The 13,744-nt window shown below is 38.6% G+C and overlaps 1 protein-coding gene across 2 annotated transcripts in view; it reads left to right on the top strand.

Moving 5' to 3' along the window:
- The window catches only part of PPP1R12B (protein phosphatase 1, regulatory subunit 12B), a 341,109-nt gene that overhangs the window by 217,741 nt on the left and 109,624 nt on the right, over positions 1–13,744 (top strand). For both annotated transcript variants that reach the window (XM_006834128.1, XM_006834127.1), the window contains exons 15-18: positions 2,570–2,773; positions 3,838–4,021; positions 4,110–4,222; positions 5,220–5,261. In XM_006834128.1, the coding sequence (XP_006834191.1) occupies positions 2,570–2,773; positions 3,838–4,021; positions 4,110–4,222; positions 5,220–5,261 (543 nt within the window). The remainder of the gene's footprint in view (positions 1–2,569; positions 2,774–3,837; positions 4,022–4,109; positions 4,223–5,219; positions 5,262–13,744) is intronic.

Raw genomic sequence — 13,744 nt, 5'->3', positions numbered from 1 at the left:
AAGACCTCCAACAAGATGGATCGGCCAGGTGGCATCATTGATGGACTCGGGGGTGGCAGCGGTGGTGAGGTTGGCCCAGGATTGAGCATTGTTTCGTTCTGCTGTGCATGGGGTCGCTATGAGTCGGTTCCGACTCGATGGCACCTGACAACAACAACAACAAGTTCACATGAGACTAGTCTTCTTACTTCTGTTTTTCATGTAACTTACCTCTATTTTTTGTTTTCAAACAAATAACTCTGTAAAAATCCAGGCAATGGACCTACACTCATGGATGTAGTAGCTCAAAATACCAGCAGAGAGGGAAGGAGTCTTCACATCAAGTATCAGTGCTATCCTCTCTGTATACAGGGTAGATAGGAATAGGCAACTTAGACATTGGCTACCTCAAATGAGGGGGAGATAAAGGCATGAAGTGACTGGCTTACAAGTTTTCAAGAGGGAGTTTAGTTTCAGAGTGTGGTGGGGGAAGATAGAGTCCCCACTGAATAGTTTTCATCTTGTCTAGATGGATCTGGTGAAAAGAGTTGGGGATAAGATTTTTATGACTCAATAGTGAGTAATTGTTATCGTGACTAATTGTGACTGTCACAACTGTAAAGGTAGAAGTTTTGTAACAAAAATGGGGGACTAGTTAATCTTACAGTCCAGAAACAGAGGACCCTAGAGCCATCAAGGGAGAAGAGCACAAGCGGAATGCGGGACCTTATCCAGAGAAGCAGCGAAAGAGAGGGACTGAGAGCTGGTGGCCAGGAAGCAGGCTTGCAGAATGTGCTCTTTGGTGGTTTAAATTATTATATATGCCTGAGCATTTGAAAAAAGAGCTAAAATGAATAGAGAGAAATACTGTTAACTAATGGTACATAGAGGGTGTTATAATCATTGTAATGAAACAAAATATATGATTTGTTGAATGTAAAACAAACAATCTGCATTGTAAACTTTCACTCAATTCACACACACACACACACACACACACACACACAAATCCGAGCAAGGTACACATATAACTAAAAAAATCAAATAGCACCATAAGCTTGATAATGACTTAATGAATGCTAACCTGTCTTCCCCTACCCTGCAGCCTTGCAGTGTGTTCTCCATTCTGCAGCCAAAGAGGTATTTTCAGCATAAAAGTTGACTGTGTCCTCCTCTGCTTAGAACTTCTCACTGACTTCCCCTTGTTCTTAGAATAGATGCTGTATCCTCAACATGACCTATGAGTTCTTCAGTCATCTCCCCTTTCTGGCCTCATCTTACCCTACTTTCTCCTCCTTTTGAACTGTAGCCACACATGACATGCTTCCATGTGCTGTTTACAAGGCCTCTTCACTTAGTTAACACCTACTTATCCTTTAGATCTTGGCTTATATGGCAGTCCTCTGAGAAACCTTCCCTGACCCTCTCATACTAGGTCAAGTACCCTTCCTTTATAGTAATTATAGCCTAACTTTTGCTGCTTTCCTAAATTCAGCTACCTCCATTCTTCCTCTACTCCAAATTTCCCTGTCTTCTGCTGTGTGCTTTAGTTTTGCTAAGTTACCACAGATTCTTGAATCATCTATGGAATATAGCTTTGTTCTGGTATTTTTGCATAGAATCCCTCTATCCATAATACTTTCCCCTCTTCCTTCCTCCCCAACTTTTTTTTTTTTTTTTGACTCTTCAAAATCCTCTTATGTACTCCTGTGTTTCTGTCTTAATACCTGTAATCCATTAGAATCATCAGTTTTCTTATCTCTTTCCCACTCATTTAAGAAGAGGTTCTTGAATACAGAAATCATTTAGTTTCTCTTTGTAGTTTCAATGTTTGTAAGACACCCCTGTTCTTTATTAAGAGAATGAATAAATAAATGAATGGAGAGTAAAAAGTAAGTTGTGAATATTCTGCTCAACCACCTTCCAGATTTGGAACTTTACCCTGCTGAGAACTTCAACATATAACCACTTAATCAGTTCACTTTCTACTTAACTTCTTTTCTTCCTTCTTCTGGTAGACATTTCCTTATAATTGTTGGAATGTCTATGATCCTGGAGTTATTTGTAAAATGATATTAGAGAAAAATAAGTGTTTTGTTGTTGTTATTATTTTTTTAATAGTTTTTTTGTGACTCAGGATTTTTACCTTTTTTTTTTTTAAGCTTGGTTTTGCTTTCTGTTAGTAAAATTAAAATTTTCTGGCATCTGCTGTTCAGGAAGTTTTAATTGATCTTCATTTGCTTTTGGGAGGAAAGAGGGCTTTTAGATAAAGGTGTTCAGAACTGTTTGAAATGGACAAAACATGTTTATGACAGGCAGACCTCAGTGTTGACCTAGTTTCAGGAGATAAAATTGAAAAAGTTTTACATTTGAAATAATTTGGACTCAGGTCTGTGTTCTTTGCAAACAGGTGCTTATTTTAAGCATGTGCTGTTGCAATGGCCTCATTATGCATTTTGGGATCATCATTTGGAATTTGATACTATTAGATTTTTTAGAGAGTTTCCCTACTTACTCATCAAGAGTCATTCCATGGTTGGTATGAAACCAAAGACTATCGTTCTTCTCTGACCTTGTGATATTTTCCCAGGGTGTAACCCTAACAGATCTCCAAGAAGCAGAAAGAACTTTCAGCAGGTCGAGGGCAGAGCAGCAAGCTCAGGAGCAACCTGGCGAAAAGCCTGTAGACACTGAGGGACTTGAGGGCAGCACAGTGAAGCATGAGCTCCCAGCAGTGCCGACAAAGGAGGCTGTGGAGGGCCGGCAGCCCCAGGGCAGAAGTCTGGATGAAGAGGTAAGCTCATTATTGCTGACATATACTGTGTTTGGTAAATGTGGGGCATCTGTCCTACTAATAATTTGGTGTTCTACCTGGCAGTGGACTACTCATGGAATGCACTCTTTAGGACTGTTTTTAGTTAGCAATCCTGTATGACTAAAGTAATTCAGAGGCTGTCACTTCTTAAGGGACAAATCGATTTACTGCTTCAGAAACCCTATATAGGTCTCTGTGAGTTGAAACCAGCTTGACAGTACTTAACAACAGCAACTGTCCTCAGCACCTAATATACATTATCTCATTTAATTCACAACGCTTCCTCTGAGGAAGATGCTATACCTATGTTACAAATGAGGAAGTTGAGACTTAGAGACGTTAAGTAGCTTGTTCAAGGTCACACAGCTAGCTACTAAATGCTAAAGCTAAGTTTGAACCAAGTTCTGTCAACTCCAAAGCTTAATATAATTTATTGCTTCTCTTTTCATAGTTTATAAACAAAAAAATTATACAATCTCTCTGTTGTAAACTTAATGTATAGTAGGAATTCTCTATTTCAGCATCTGTAATGAACCAGTGTAAGACTTATCATCAGACTCTATCTGTCCCAACTCTCAGGGGGAGACATGTTTCAACAGCATGGTATGGTTATGGAATGCTCAGTTGTGGTGTCTGTTCTCATATAATGCATACATCCTGCTTCTTATATCCCTTAACTTTTGATTTTCCTCTATAAACCTTGTCTTGTGACTCTTTATCTGAACATAGCCATTATTCTCCCTGGTTCATTCCTAACATCAAAAGACTTTCATTAACAGGTTATGGTATCTAGTTGCCCTTTGGTCAGTTTAGGAATGATTTGCCACATTGCTACCAGTGTGACTGTATTATCAGAATAGCAGTTCAGAAACTGTTCCCTTTCTGGTTAATTAATGACGTTAGTGCAGTTCAATAACTATTTATGGAGCATCTACTACCAATAGAGCTTTGATACAAGAAAAAAGAACCCATTCTGAATAAATCTGCTTTTCTCCTTTGGTTAGATTTGATCCCTAACATCTGATCCTGTGCACTATTTCCAGCCTGTCTATCGTCGCCTGAGGTGTTCAGATAAGCCAGACAAACCCACAACACCAGTATCGCCGTCTGTATCAAGACCCTCACTCTACACCAGTTCTCATCTGCTACGAACAAGCAGGTCTGCAGTTCCTGATTCTGAGAACTCGGAGACTACCACAAATACTGCAAAGGACATGGACAAAAATGGTATGTAGAGCTTCATAAAATGCAGGTCTTTTCCCAGTGCATGTGCCCCATATCCTTAAGATCCATCCTTTGTTTTCTCTCGGGCCAGAGAGTGAAGAAGCAGATTTAGATAATCAGTCATCCAACAGACTGTCCACCCGAGACAGAAGGAAGCTCAAAGAACGTCGAAGAGGCACGGGCATCAACTTCTGGACAACAGATGTAAGTGTGTTGGTCTTGCTGGGACACATCAGGCTACCCTTGGTTGCCATCTTTTCTGTTGAGTTTAAAAGAAATACACACAATATGCCAGGCTCTTACATTTAAATAGTGATAATAGGACTCAGTTTAATTAAAATAGAAAAAAAAAAGAGAGAAAGAAGGCAAAAGTCCCACATGGTGCCATGAATTTTGTAGATTTTCAAGAAATAATAGTGATGACTATTATGAACTCATATGGAATAAGCCTACTGGATGTCAAGTGCCTAGCACTCAGTAAATAATTGGTGCAGAATGAAAAACTGGAAATTTATAACAACTGTATAAATATAGTAAGTGAATAAGTTTGTCCGGTTTTAGCATTCTACACTAATAAAGTCACCAACATCTTAGTACCTCATGTAAGTAGGGATTCCAACTAAATATTTAGAAAAGCTGTGAATATTTCAAATAACTTAAAATCTGTGTGACACAAATTCATTTGACTCAATTTTACTCTTTTTGGAGGGGGAAAAAGTAATAAATATAAAATACAGATTACCTTTAAAATAAAGACTTTAAAATAAAAACAGGGACACCAATGCTTTCTTACTAAAAGCACACATTAACTTGAACAAAGGTCCCTGGTTACCAGTGGCTCATTTCAAAATTAGATAAACCATTCAGTGAAACAATAAGACCGCAATAGTCATCTATTAGAAACGATCCTTTAGATTCAGTATTTCATTGTCAGAAGACCAGATTGACTGATCACTACTAACAGAATGAAATACTTTCTTTCTTGAAGATAACCCTTGTCCAACTATGGTTCCTTTGACGTTTTTGACTGCATGTTCCTATTCTGCCTATGTATGAAGGCTGTTGAAAGCAGTAGTAACAGAGCATCTCAGTGCCCAGTTTAAAATAACCAAGTTACATAATTGATGGGAGCTTGACCTTGTTGCTTTCAAGGATGTCTGTGACTATGATCTTTTTCTTTCTCTTCCTCCTCTCTTTTTAGGAGGATGACACGGATGTCTCTGAAGAGGTGAAACAGGCACTGGTAAGCAACAAGCCAGTGAGGCATGTCCCTTTAAGGTTCAACCTTGCTCTTGTGCATGAAGTTTTAATAGAAGAAGGAGCAGGCTCTGTTGGGTTGAGGGAGAGTTTGGAGACAAACAGAACTCTGAGAGAAGTGGCAGGTGGAATTTTCCTGTGTAGTATAAAATACCTGTGCTCTTCAGCACATTTCTTACATTTTTCTATGTCTGCTGCCAGTCTCTTAACACAGTTATACAAGATACGCCTTCTTTTTTTCTCTTGTGGGTGTATTATTGAATCATATAAAGTACTGTGAAATCTTAGAAAGAAAAGTGAAGAGAGATACTTTTTCCCTGTGGGTCTATACTAATAGAGAGGAACGTTAATGTGGAGAATGTAAAACTTCAGACAGTCTGAAAGCCATTCATATATGACTTTGAAATGAGGTTGAATACCTGGCTTCTTATAACTCAGACCCTTTACAGCCTGCCATCCTGCTCTTCTCTGCATGAAAAACCTGGGTTGAGCTTTCCAAGAAGTACTCCAGATTCCTGTAAACCACTTGATGATGATAGAAAGTTGTCGTTTTCTTATTAGTATTATTTTGCAGGAAGGATGGGGTTTGATTCTGATTCAGTGAGTTGTTGTACATCACAAAACACTGCTCAGTCCTGTGTCAAGCCCATTGTTGCAGCTATTCTGTCAATTCATCTCACTGAGGGTCTTCCTCCTTTTCACTGACCCTCTATTTTACCAAGCATAGTGTCCTTCAGTTTATTAGAAATATGTTCTCAGGGTAGATGTTTGTTTCTTTTAATGTTGAGAATATACACAGCTGTGCATGTACCAATTCATCAGTTTTGAACTAGTATGTAGAACCAAAGCACTAAAGGTTATTAGGTCACTTAGCTGGGATAGTCCATGAAACCATGGCCCTCAGCTTCCAAACCAAGAAACCAAATTCCATGAGATTTTTGGTTGTACATAGCAGCCTCAGCAGTTACTCTTTTGTTGTTGTTTAGTCATTGTAAATATATCTATCACTCATTTTTTGCCAACTCAGTTTTTTACAGGTACACATTTTATTGACAGAATTATAGAAATTGGCTGTACACCCTTACCCTTAATCATTGCAATATTTTCATCACCGTTAACCCCCACTTCCCGACCCCTGTAACCATGAATAACTTTGATTTCTACACATTTGCCCTTTCTTGTCTTCTTATATAAGTGAGGTCATACAATATTTGTCTTTTTGTGATTGATTTATTTCGCTAAGCATGATGTCTTCCAGTTCCATCCATACCGTAGCACGTATCAAGATTTCGTTCCTTCTACTGGCTGAGTAGTATTCCTTTGTATGCGTGTATCACATTTTGTTTATCCATTCCTCTGCTGATGGGCATTTAAACTGGTTGCACCTTTTAGCTACTGTGAATAGTGCTGTAGTGAACACTGATGTACATGTCTGTTTGAGTCTTTGCTTTCAAATCTTTTGTGTATATACCTAGAGGAGTGCAGTGCTGGGTAGTTCAATCTTTAGTTACTTTGAGGAACTTCCACACTATATTCAACAGTGGCTGTACTATTTTGCATTCTCATATCCCCACCAACATTTGTCATTTTCTAATTTTTGTTTTTTTCTTAGTCATTCTGTTGTTGTTAAGTGTCGTCAAGTCGATTCTAACCCATAGCGACCCCGTGTAGGGCTTCCAAGGAGCAGCTGGTGAGCTTGAACAACCGAACTTTCAGTTCAAACAACTTTGCAGTCTGGCGCATTAGCCCACAGCGCCACACCAGGCCTCCATTCTAGTGGGAGTGAAATGGTATCTCATTGTGGTTTAGATTTGCATCTGTCTGATAGCTAATGATGCCGAGCATTTTTCATGTGTTTGGTGGCTATTTGAATGTCCTCTTTGCTGAAATGTTTATTCTAATCTTTTGTCTTTTTTATGATCGATTTATTTGTCTCTTTGTTAAGTTATATATATGTATGTATGTGTATATATATATACATATATGTATATATATGTATATATATGTGTGTGTGTGTGTATATAATATATATAGGTTATTAAGTTCTCATTGGAGATAGGCTTTCCAAAGATATTCTCCCAGTTGGTAGCTTGTCTTTTCACTCTCCCATGATAGATTTAATAACTCATACTGGAAATCAACAACGAGCTCATATTTAGCAGAGCACACTGAAATAATAGTATATTGTGTCATTGACCCACCTATGTTGTATTCAAGACCCAAGTCAGTCAACAGTGGCCTTCCAAAAAGTCATGCCCATGTCTAACATAGATAAGAATTGTTTACCCTTGGTTGAAGCTACAACTGCTTCTTAAGATAAGTTGTATTGTGTGAAAATACTAGTATAGAGGTTCCCTTGGAGGGGAGGGGGTGTGCAAGTAACAAAAAGGGCTTGGAAAAGCTTTTGGAGAAAAGAAGAGTGAAAGTAGGAAAGTTCCTAGGGAAGTTATAAGTATCAAGTCAGAAAATCTGAGTAATAGATTACAGAGAATTAAAATAGACCATAATTCTAATGGTGCCTCTCAAACACCAAACCGTGTTGCTGTTGAGTCTACTTAACTAATAGCAACTCTATAGAACAGAGTAGAACTACCCCATAGTGAGTGTTTACAGGGCTTTAAGTCTTTACAGGTGCACACTACCACATCTGTCTCCCACAGAGTGGCTGGTGGAGTTTGTTAGTTGTTCAGTTAACAGCCACTGCACACCACTGCTTAACTACTACACCACCAGGCTCCTTCACGAGGTGTATGTATGCATTTAATCCACAGAAGGATTTATGACTAGGAAAGTTTTGTTATAGAAAATCCTTTGTCAGTGAAAATCTTTGACTTTACCTTTCTTAGTTACTGCTGTTGGAAAATCCTGGCCTAGGACACCAAGTAAGGAAAAGTTAAGAGGATACAAGACATCCCAGAGAATTTCATTTTTGCACCATTGACTTAAAATTATGTAAAAGACTTTGCAATTGGTGAAGAAAAGCAGAGACTATTAAGGATTGGAATGAAAGTCATTTGTCAGGCTGAAAAATATTCCACTCATCCACTTGCTTTGAGGCATCGACCACTGGTTACCACATGTCAGGCAGACTCCAGTGTGAATCTAAGAGAAGCATAAGTATCCTGTTATCTCTAGACTGGTAACTTTGAATGTATGTGGACAAGCCAGGGTTGGTGCAACCATATTCCTGGTGTCAGGCTCCAGCCCAACCAACAATGTAGAAGGCTAGGCTGATTGCAAGTCAGCATAAGATGAGGCATCCTTTTGGAAAAACCTTATATTTGTTTGCTTTATTGCTGTAGTTTATTTCAAAGAAACTATTACCGGTTTTCCTCCCCCTGAGCACGTTCTTCTAACTTGAGCAGGTATAATGCCATTATCTATATAGGCCCATAGAGCAACATACCTGGTCATGGCTCAGTGTAAATTGCTGCAGTTCTACTTCTAGACAATCAGCAGTATCTTTTATCACTCTCTTTCCACCACCTCCAAGTCTGTCCATCAGGCAGCAGAATGAACCCTCGCCCTGCACAGATGAGCCGGCCACAGGAGGACTTTCTGTTGAAATGGCAGTGATCATGATCAGAAAGCATAATGCTGCAGAGCCATGGCAATCCTTTTCTATTTTTTATTCGGTATACAGTATCTGCTATTGTGGCCATGTCAGCTTTCTTTGCTCCTTAAGAGTGGTGGGGTCTATTTTTTTTTTTTTTTTAAAGTTAACTCTTTCCAAGACCCTGAAGTATAATTTTTTAACTGAAAAAATAATTTACAATCAATAAAATGTACAAATCTTAAACACACCATTTTATGGATATTGACAATTGTATTAAAGAATATTATTTTCACTCAAATCAGATATAGAATTTTTCTGTCACTTCAGAGAGTTCCCCATGCCCCTTTTTAGTCAGTTCTCTATCCCAAGAGGCACTATGTATAGATTAGATCTGTCTCCAAGATTACTGTTGCCTGTTCTTGAACTTCATGTGCATGGAACCATTTAGTAGTAAGTAGTATCTCATTTTAAGAGTACAAAGGAAACTTCAGTGTTTATTATTTCTCTTTTTTACCTCCAGTCAGGGTTAGATCTAAAGTGATGGCAAACATGTGAAAAACATGCTTTTCTCTCTTCTTAAAGATGTCCAAAGAAGCTTCTTTAATCTCACTCCCATATGTTAGTAACAACAGCATAGTTAGGAAGACCTTTCTTTTGTTTAATTTAATTATCTGTTAATATCATTGAAGTCCATTTCCTTTTTTTTAATTAATATTTTTTAAATTTAAGGTACCTACCTAGAAAAGGAGTCCTGGTGTGGCACTGTAAGATAAGCACTGGACTGCTATCCTCAAGGTTGGTGGTTCAAATCCACCAGCCACTCCTTGGAAACCCTACATAGGGCCACTATGAGTCAGAACCAACTCTACTGTACTGACCAACAACAGCAAGCTAGAAAATGTAGGCAACATTTGTATACAGGTAGGATTTATAGCCAGGACTGGTTCTGATACTTGCTATCAAGAGTGTGTGCCAGATGAGAAACAACTCATACATTGCTGGTGACTGAAGAGTGACTCTTGGAAGGCTGGGGACTTTGTTTAAACCCAATATCTAAAATAAATCTAAACCCACTGCCATGGAGTCCTTTATGACAGGCTTTCCAAGATGGTAATTCTGTATGAGAACAGAGAGCCTCATCTTTCTCCATGTAATGGTTGGTGGGTTTGAACCTCTGACCTTGAAGTTAGCAGCCCAATCCTAGCCCACATCACTACCAGGGATCTTTTCACCAAATATGTGGTAGTGTTTATGTGCTGTGGAGTCAGTTCTGACTCATGTATAGGCTTTCTGAGGCAGTAAATCTTTACAGGAACAGAAAGCTTCATCTTTCTCTCTCAGAATGGATGGTGGTTTCAAACTACTGACCTTGAGGTTAGCAGCCCAACTCGTAATCACTATGCTTCAAGAACTCCCTTAAGCCCAATAAAGTACATGGTTTTAGTCAAAACTCGATTCTCCATTGGTAAATTCATTGAGATTGTCAATGAATATATAATTCGAAGTCTTAGCACCTCTTTGACAGATGTATTTAAAGTAATTCTGTGTAGTCTTCCTTATCAGGTATGTGACAAATAGTCTCTGGAAGCTTTAATATATTCTTTGTCTTGCTAAGTTGGAAAAAAAGACAAATCTAAATATGAATCTTAATATGAGGAAGAGGGTTATTCTAGTCAGCTCTGAAAATGGTTTTATATTCAGGAGTGTGGGTTTTTGTTTTTGTGAGTAATAATTATACAGAATGTTTGCTTTTGAAGTTACAATGTAGAAGGTAATGTCTGGATTCATCTCATCTTTTTTACCTACACCTGTCTTCTTTTTGCTTGACCTTGAGCTTTATCTAGTATATTCTTGTTGTTTTCCTTCCCCTCTATCATGGATTTACTCCTTTGGAGCAAACTGTTACCTAAACAAATCCTGCTGTATAATTGAATATATCACTAGGGGGCACAAGTGGTCAATGGAAAAGATAGTGAAGGAGCAGAATGATGCCTTAAAGAAGCTGAGCAAAAGATAGATTGCTTTTGTTTTAAAGGAATATTATTTTAAGAATCCAATTCAATGTAGTAAAGTTACCTGCCTCCCAATTTTATGGTATTTTAGTATTAGAAGGGAATTTAGAGATAGCTTACTCTAGGAATCTCATGCTACAGTTACAAAAGCTGAAGCCTAGAGAAATAAAGAGTTAATTATTCTTGTTAAGTGCTATCAGTCGGTTCCAACCCATAGTGAACGTGTATAGGGGTTTCGAGGGTCGTCTTATGACATCAAACTGCCGGTCTTGTGGTTCAAATGACTTTGCAGTCCAGCACATTAACCAGCAGCACCACATCAGGATACAAATTAGAGCTTAAGCCCTTTTCCATTCCCTGTTTATTCATTTGGTTATTTTACACAGCAGGTTGCATGTTTGAATTGACTTGCTAATAGCATCTCACTTCCTTGGGTGAAGGTTCATCTTCTTGAAGGACAATTTAAAAGCCTACTCAGAGTATCAAGTAGAATATTGGCATTGATACTCTCCTTGACATAGGTACGTAGTCATATCTGTCAGAAAGTAAGAATTTTTCAGACTTCAATTAGGGTAATGCTTTCTTGTTTCTTAAGTCCCTGTGGCTTTCAGACAACTCAGGCAGCGCTCAATTTGAACTATGTCACTGAACTTTACCCTCAAGTTTATCAGAGTACCTCTCTCAGTCCAGAATAGAACTAGTAAATCTGGGTTACTAATTAACCCCTTAAACTACGCTGGTAAAGGAGACATTGTTAAATTACTAATTCGTGGCTATCAAGTTATCTGCCTTAGATAACTGATAGCATGCTGATGGAAAGATCTATTACAAACTTATCCCGGTAGAGATACCAATTAACTTTAAGTTTTCAAACTAAATAAAAGAGAAATTTGCTGGCAAAGCATGATTTTGAACTCAGCTTTAACAGAAAATAAAACTTGTCTTGAGAGCCATCTGGCCTCAGAAATGTCTCTAATATTAAGTCACTGAATGCATTTTCCAATTTATCCTCCCATTTATCCCATCAACAAGTATTTTTAGGTATCTGGTAGCGCAGTGGTTACGAATCAGGCTGCTAACCTGAAGGTTGGCAGTTCGAAATTACTAGTGGTTCCGTGGGAGAAACATGAAGATTTACAGCCTCAGAAACCCTGTGCAGGGTCACTGTGAGTTGGAACCAACTCCATGGTACTCAACAACAACAACATGACGACAGTAGTGAGGTTGGCCCAGGATTGGGCAGTGTTTCGTTCTGCTGTGCATAATGTCTCCATGACTCAGTACCAACTCGATGGCACCTAACAACAATTATGGCCAGGCACTTTTCTAGATACTGGGAATGCAACAGTGAACAAAACTGACAAAAATCCCTGTTCTTGTGAAGTTTGCATTCTAGTAGAGGAGGTGTTGTTGTTGTTGTTGTTAGTTACCGTTGAGTTGGCACCAATCCACAGCTACCTTCTGTACAACAAAAGGAAACACTGGTCAGTCCTGCACCAACCTCACAGTAGTTGCTACCCATACACCCATTGCTGCTGTTACTGTGCCAATCCATCTCATTGGAGGTCTTCCTCTTTTTTCGCTGACCCCCAACTTTACCTAGCATGATGTCATTCTCCAGGGTCTAGCCCCTTTGATAAAATACCCAAAGTATGAGAGTGAGAGGCAAAGTCTCGCCATCCTTCTAAGGAGCATCCTGGCTGACCTTCTTCCAACACAGATTGGTTTGTTCTTTTGACAGTCCATGGCAGTTTTAATATTCGTCAACAACATAATGCAAATGCACCAATTCTTCTATAGTCTTCCTTATTCATTGTCCAACATGCATATGAGACTATTGAAAATACCATGTCTTGGGTCAATGTGCACCTTAATCCTCAAATTGACACCTTTGCTCTTGAACACTTTAAAGAGGTTTTGTGCAGCAGATTTGACAAATGCAATACATCATTTAATTTCTTGATTGCTGCTTCCATGAATGTTAATGGTTGATCCAAGCAAAATGAAGTCGTTGACAACTTCAGTCTTTTCTCGATTTACCTTGATGATATTTATTGCTTCAGGATGAGGATTTTTGTTTTTTTTACATTGAGGTGCAAACCATATTGAAGTCTGTGTTTTTCAATCTTCATTAGTAAGTATTTTAAGTCCTCTGCTTTCAGTAAGCAAGTTTGTATCATCTGCATATTGCAGGTTGTTAATGTGTCTTCCTCTAATCCTGATGCCACATTCTTGATATAATCCAGCTTCTCAGATTATTTGCTCAGCATTGAGATTGAATAAGTGTGGTGAAAGAACACAACCTTGGCCCACACCTTTTCCTAATTTTAAACCATTCAGTATTCCCTTGTTTTGTTCGAACAGCTGCTTCTTGGTTTATGTACAGGTTCCTCATGAGCACAATTAAGTGTTCCGAAACATTCATTCTCTGCAGTGTTGTCCATAGCTTGTCATGGTCCACAGAATCGAAAGCCTTTGCATAGTCAATAAAGCACAGATAAACATCTTTCTGGTATTCTCTCCTTTTAGCCAAGATTCATCTGACATCAGCAGTAATATCCCTTCTTTCACATCCACCTCTGAATCTGGCTTGTACCTCTGGCAGTTCCCTGTTACTATACTGTTGCAGCTGTTTTTTGAATTATCTTCAGCAAAAATTTACTGGCATACTGTATTAATGATATTGTCTGATAATTTCCACATTCTGTTGGGTCACCTTTCTATGAAATAGGCACAGATATGGTTCTCTTCCCATTAGTTAGCCAGGTAGCTGTCTTCCAAATTTCTTGGTATAGATGAGTGAGCACCTCCAGTGCCGCATTAGTTTGTTGAAAGAGTTCAATTTGTATTCCATCAGTTCCCAGAGCCTTATTCTTTGCCAATACCTTCAGTGTACGTTGG

This window comes from Chrysochloris asiatica, unplaced genomic scaffold (assembly GCF_000296735.1).
Source record: "Chrysochloris asiatica unplaced genomic scaffold, ChrAsi1.0 scaffold00009, whole genome shotgun sequence".
In the NCBI taxonomy this organism is placed as follows: Eukaryota; Metazoa; Chordata; class Mammalia; order Afrosoricida; family Chrysochloridae; genus Chrysochloris; species Chrysochloris asiatica.
This window is presented reverse-complemented; position numbering and strand designations above follow the sequence as displayed.